Raw genomic sequence first — 6,000 nt, 5'->3', positions numbered from 1 at the left:
ATAAATCAGGGGCTAATGGGACAATGTTTGAGCAGACTAGGTGCTTAAATAATAAGTGCCTTCTTTATTTAGTTAGTAAACTTCAATAATTTTTCTTTAAAGTAATCAGTGAGATGATTTTAACAAGGTTCCATGAATAGAATCTGGTTTTAAAATATAATAAATATGATATAATAAATATCAGTATTTACTTTTAAAAACATGCATTAGATTTGGCAGATTCAACAACAGACTGTTTAAAAACGTGTCTCTTTCCAAGGTGAAGCTTCATTAATTCGTTTGCACTCTGCCTAGAACTCCTTGCTCCAGCCAGAATAACTTTTCCCATGCGCGTGACTTGGCTCATTCTTATTTTTAGTCCATTGTGTTTTGCACTCTTCTTGAAATGACCTTCTGTCACCTCCCTGGCAAACCCCACACTCCTTTAAAATTCTTCATTATTCACATGGTCCTGAATTGGCAGAAGGAAATCTGGTCAAGCTATTGACTCAGTTCCATCTTCCAGAGAGCTGTATTAGTCCTCATTTTGACATATTTTCTTATGATTTCCTACACTTTTTTAATATTTGTAGATTCTTTCTCCCTATCAGAACTATAAAGTTCCATTTCTTAGGGTTATACGGAGGACATTCAAGATCAGAGAGGCTGTCACTTGCTCAAGGTCACACAATTTATGGCTGATTTTAAACAGGTAGCCAGTTCTTTGGGTTTTTCATTTGGTTTTGTTTTCATTTCATGACCCTACTTTACATAGTAGAAAATGGTTGGTATTAGCGACAGACTGACTGAGAAACAGTGGGGCAACTCCAGGCATGGAGACTACTCTAGAAGGAGTAAGAGCAGATGGGGGGCACAGAATGGATTTCAAGAGATGGGGCAAAAGAGGGAGAAAATGTGTCTCAAATAAATAATTGGCTTCCTCCAACTAGCTCACATTGAAAGAAAATAAGAAACACCTACATGGCAACCATCACATTTCTGCTTTGCTTCTATTTTGTGCTTAATAAACAACACTACTGTCATTGCCAACGAAAACAGTAACATCACTGTGCTTTTCCCCTGGCGCTAACTCTAAACAATCTACTGGATTTGGGTCAAAATTCTAAACTGCCAGCATGTTAAAAATAAAAACAGAAAAACAAACCTGGCCTTTTCCTTTAGGGTTGTGAGGGTGCGTGCAGGACAAGAGCCAGAGAGAAGAGTTACTATAAAAAATAATCCAGTGCAAACATCCTTGAACTGATGTTTTCCATAAAAATCTGTTGGCTGTGAATTGAAGAGTGAAGTGGGGAAGGAGAAAGGAATGGGGGATCAAGTGGTGTCTGCTTATCGTCAGCTAGCTTTCATGTAAGAGTCATGGCAGGGTCAGCAACAGACTAGCCAGGTGGCAACTCCAGGCCATGCTGCCATAAATAAATAGTTATGTACTAATGTCACACAACCAGAGCTAGATGCAAAGCATATGGGAAGGAAACATTCTGATGTAAATATTCAAAAGAATCTATGGTTGCTGAATTCAGGATCCACTGTTGATATGAGACTTTGAGACGCCTGGCAAAATAAAGTGATGAAGCTTTTCTAAAACTTGGACTAAAAGATTCTTTGAAATATTCATTGTCTCCTTTCAAAAAAAAAAAAAAAAATACCCCTTAACCTTTGGCCTAAGAGAGTGTGACTTTTTTTTTTTTTCCTTTCTTTCTTTGGTGTAGTAATTAAGCATTACTGAGAGTTGGCATGAGCACAGAACCTGGAACCAAATTTCAGGAGTTTAAATTACCCCTGCTGCTTGCTCGTTCTCATGACATCTGGGAGGTTACTTACCCTTTTCATGCCTCAGTTTATTCACCCTGCACGAAAGGGAGGAGGAGAGGAGGAAGACGGCAATAGTATCTGCCTCCTAGGAAATTACAGGGATCAAATGAGTCAAAGTGTGAGGAGCAAACACCACCTGGTAAATGCCCTGACCTATTAACGTCAAGTAGTCTTATACAATGAGTAGACTCATTGGAAAAGACCCTGATGCTGGGAAAGATGGAAGGCAGGAGAAGGGGACGACAGAGGACAAGATGGTTGGATGGCATCACCAACTTAATGCACATGAGTTTGAGCAAGGTCTGGGAGATGGTGAAGGACAGGGAAGCCTGGTGTGCTGCAGCCCATGGTGTCACAAAGAGTTGGACATGACTAAGCCGGCGATGGCACCCCACTCCAGTACCCTTGCCTGGAAAATCCCATGGACAGAGGAGCCTGGTAGGCTGCAGTCCATGGGGTCGCTAAGAGTCGGACATGACTGAGCGACTTCACTTTCACTTTTCATTTCCATGCGCTGGAGAAGGAAATGGCAACCCACTCCAGTGTTCTTGCCTGGAGAATCCCAGGGACGGGGGAGCCTGATGGGCTGCCATCTATGGGGTCTCACAGAGTCAGACACGACTGAAGTGACTTAGCAGTAGCAGCAAGCTGCTGAACAACTATTTATCTTCCATAGACTATCTGCTGGAAGCTAAGGAATCCATTCATTGTACTATCTTATTTAATCTTACAAATAACCCCATGAATTAAAAATCAGTTTTACAGACAAAGGAATTGAGGCTTAGTCAGGGTAAAGAATTTATCTAAGGAGGCATATCTAAGCTAAACTTCTAACCCAGGTCTTATTCCAGATTTAAAAATGGACAACAACAACAACAACAAAATAACCATTTACACATTCTATAATATCTAAACACTTTGTCATATAAAATGTTAAAATTTGAAAACAAACATAATACATGACCTTCTAAGAACCAAGTAGATTTATTTATTTTAAATGGATTAAAGGAAGGGCTAATGTCCTAATCAATGGCCTCGGGCAAGCTGAGATCCACCCCATAACACATACACAAAACAGATAAATTCTTCCACTGACTTATTTCTCCAAATATTTACTGAACGCCTACTATTTTTTGAGAACTGGGAATTCGCAAATGAATAAGAAATTATTTCAGTTCTTGAGCACCTAATTGTGAGGAGTGAATGTCATATTCTTTACTGCAGTCATTCTTTACTCTTTGATGATGTGGGTTTTGTTTTCTAGCCTTTTTCCCAGCAAAGAGGGAGTGTTCCTCGTGAGCTGCACAAGTTTTTTTACTTCCCTCAACACAAGCCAAGCTGTTAAGTCTATGACGATCTCAGTGGGTTGGTTTGCGGTTTTACAGCTTCTCCTCTCAGGCTTCCAGGACGCAAAGAGTCCTTCGCTGAGAGAAGGCGTGTTTCTTTGCAGGCCTGTCTCCGATTGGACCTGCGGTTAAACGTGCCCGTTTGGAAGCGTTGGATGCGTGTTCAAATCGCGCGCCCTGGCAGACGTTTTTCCGGACTCATGTGAGCCCTGCTGCCTGATCAATGCGCCAGGACTCCCTGGCTTCTGGCAACAGGGAAGGTATTAAAGCCAAGAGCCTCCCACGTTAATCCCAGGTGGGCCATGCCCAGGGACCTCCCCTTAGAGATTTAGGCGCCACCTCTGCCTGCGGCCGTTATTTCCTGGTTGGCTTGCCCTTAACTGACATGGCGGCTAGCTGCCTTCGGCTGGGCTCACTGCGGCTGCTCAGAAAGCCGAGAAAGGGCAGTCTGTCCACAGCCCGCCTCCCGCCGCGGAGGTGCCTGGTGAAGTCTAGGCTTGTGCACCCAGGGGTGCAGGGGGTTAGGGGCCCAGGAAGTCGGGGACACAGCGCTGTGCTGCTGTGTACGCACCCTCGTCTGTCAACAGCAAGACTGCTCGAGACAAGGGTGTTCTTTTTACTTTGCCTTATCATCTCCCTGTCCCTGGCCCAACATGATACTGACCAAAGCCCAGTACGACGAGATAGCTCAGTGCCTAGTGTCTGTGCCGCCTACCAGGCAGAGCCTGAGGAAGCTGAAGCAGAGGTTCCCCAGGTAAGTGCCCATCTCGCCCCTCACAGAGCCCTTTTGCCTGCAGCAGCTGTGCCTGGCAGCCCAGCCGGTGCTTAGGAACCACGTGTCACACATAACTGGGGAGGAACACGAGTGTCAGTTGTTAGGCGATCAAGGATTCAAAAAGGTTTCTTCTTTGACCAGCCTTATAGGAGAGTCTTAATGGATGAATCCCAGGCAGCCTTCCAAGGCCATGCAATTAAGTTCAAATCAACAAATGTTTGTTGAAAACTTGGATTTTGCTAGTTGATGGGTGCACATAAGTAGGTGCTGCATAAATTTGTTATTGTTGTTTAGTTGCTAAGTCGTGACCTACTCTTTGCAACCCCATGGACTGTGTAGCCTGCCAGGTTCCTCTGTCCATGGAATTCTCCAGGCAAGAGTACTTGAGTGGGTTGTTATTTCCTTCTCCAGTGGATCTTCCCCTCCCAGGGATCGAACTGCATCTCCTGCATCGGCAGGCAGATTCTTTACCCTTGATCCACCAGGGAGGCCTCCTTGCTTTAATGTCTAGTGACAAATTGAATTGACAGATTCTAGGAATGAATGACAGGTGGCAGGCCTCTCTCAAAGTGGAAATATGAATTGTGGATTCAAAAGATGAAAATGGAGGACACTTTTAATTGGCCTCTTGAAACAAGTACAAGCCTAAAGGGGAGTCTTCTGGTTGACTGTGGCTCTCTGCTGCAACAAAGTGCCCTCAAGTGTTCCAAGCCAGTCAGAGACTGGTACCCTACGGATTCTACTGTTGCGTCAAGCAACCATATGGATGCACAGATGGGGGATGGCAGAGGACGAGAGAGGGGATAACAGAGGATGAGATGGTTGAATGGCATCACCAATTCAATGGACATGAGTTTGAGCAAGTTCCAGGAGATGGTGAAGGACAGGGAAGCCTGGTGTGCTGCAGTCCGTGGGGTTGCAAAGAGTCGGACACGACTGAGCGACTGAACAGTAACAACAACATTGGATACACATTTCAGGTGTATTTCATATTTCCTTTCTCCCTGCGCATGTCTTTTTTCCAATGATTTTTAGGCTTATCCAACTTTCTAAGAAGGGACTTTAGCAAATATATGTTATAGATTTCCTTATTTTAAAGACCTATAAACTGAGGCCCTGACATTAAAGAACCAATCCAGGACCAGAAGGGTACTTGTCCCATGTTTAAAGTATAGAGTGTTTGTTTACCTTTATTCTGTTTTAAAGCCAAATCCAAATTTATTCCATTTTACTCTGTGGCACTGAACACCATGAGCTTCCTTGTCTTTGACATCATCAAGGAAGTGTTTTCCAGCAGAGAGATTATTGGATAATTGGTATTAGTAATGTACAAATTTAAGGTCTTTTATGACTCAGTTTTTTCCTTGAAGGACTCAGTTTTCCTAACCTGTAATATGAAGGGATCTCTTTTGAATATTATCCAGATTTAATTTATCCTTTTATAGTCTTTAAGATTCTTATCAGATTTGCTAACAAGGAACAAAATTGACAGAGTTAGAATGGATGAAGGCTGGTCAGGGAATAGATTTTTCTGGGCAATTTTAAGATACATCATGCACTTAGATAATTCTGCTCTTGTTAAGTACTTATATTAGCACTGTATTTTTGATTCTCTCTTTTCCTCTCTTCTCTTTCTGTTTGCCTCATTCTTTTCCTTTCTTTTCCATAGCAAATACCTTCTCTCCGTTAGAGGTAACCTCTTCTTACTTTTATTAAGGTTTTATGTCTTTTTTTTTTAATTGGAATGTAATTGCTTTACAATGTTGTGTTTTTGCTGTATAAAAACATGAATCAACTATATGTGTATATATATAGCCTCTCTCCCATCCTCTCCCCCATCCTACCTGCCTATTCCTCACTGAGCACTGGGTTAGGCTCCCTGTGTTATACAGCAGCTTCCCACTGGCTATCTATTTTACACACGATAGTGTCTATGTCAGCACTCAGATCAGTCGCTCAGTCATGTCCGACTCTTTGCGACCCCATGAATCGCAGCACGCCAGGCCTCCCTGTCCATCACCAACTCCCGGAGTTCACTCAGACTCACGTCCATCGAGGCAGTGATGC

At 43.1% G+C, this 6,000-nt stretch overlaps 1 protein-coding gene across 22 annotated transcripts in view; it reads left to right on the top strand.

The window, feature by feature from the left end:
* Positions 1-3,626: 3,626 nt before the first annotated feature.
* The window catches only part of CDIN1 (CDAN1 interacting nuclease 1), a 231,340-nt gene continuing 228,966 nt past the window's right edge, over positions 3,627-6,000 (top strand). For all 22 annotated transcript variants that reach the window (XR_015134994.1, XR_015134991.1, XR_015134993.1 and 19 more), the window contains exon 1: positions 3,627-3,912. Coding sequence is in view for 18 of the 22 variants with exons in the window: in XM_086321996.1 (XP_086178122.1) it covers positions 3,812-3,912 (101 nt within the window). In the remaining 4 variants the exon portion in view is untranslated. The remainder of the gene's footprint in view (positions 3,913-6,000) is intronic.

Source organism: Bos grunniens, chromosome 10 (genome assembly GCF_055505025.1).
Source record: "Bos grunniens cultivar Pamir isolate PY7600 chromosome 10, Bosgru_T2T1.0, whole genome shotgun sequence".
In the NCBI taxonomy this organism is placed as follows: domain Eukaryota; kingdom Metazoa; phylum Chordata; class Mammalia; order Artiodactyla; family Bovidae; genus Bos; species Bos grunniens.
Note: the sequence above shows the minus strand (reverse complement) of the source record. Positions and strands in the feature narration are given on the sequence as shown.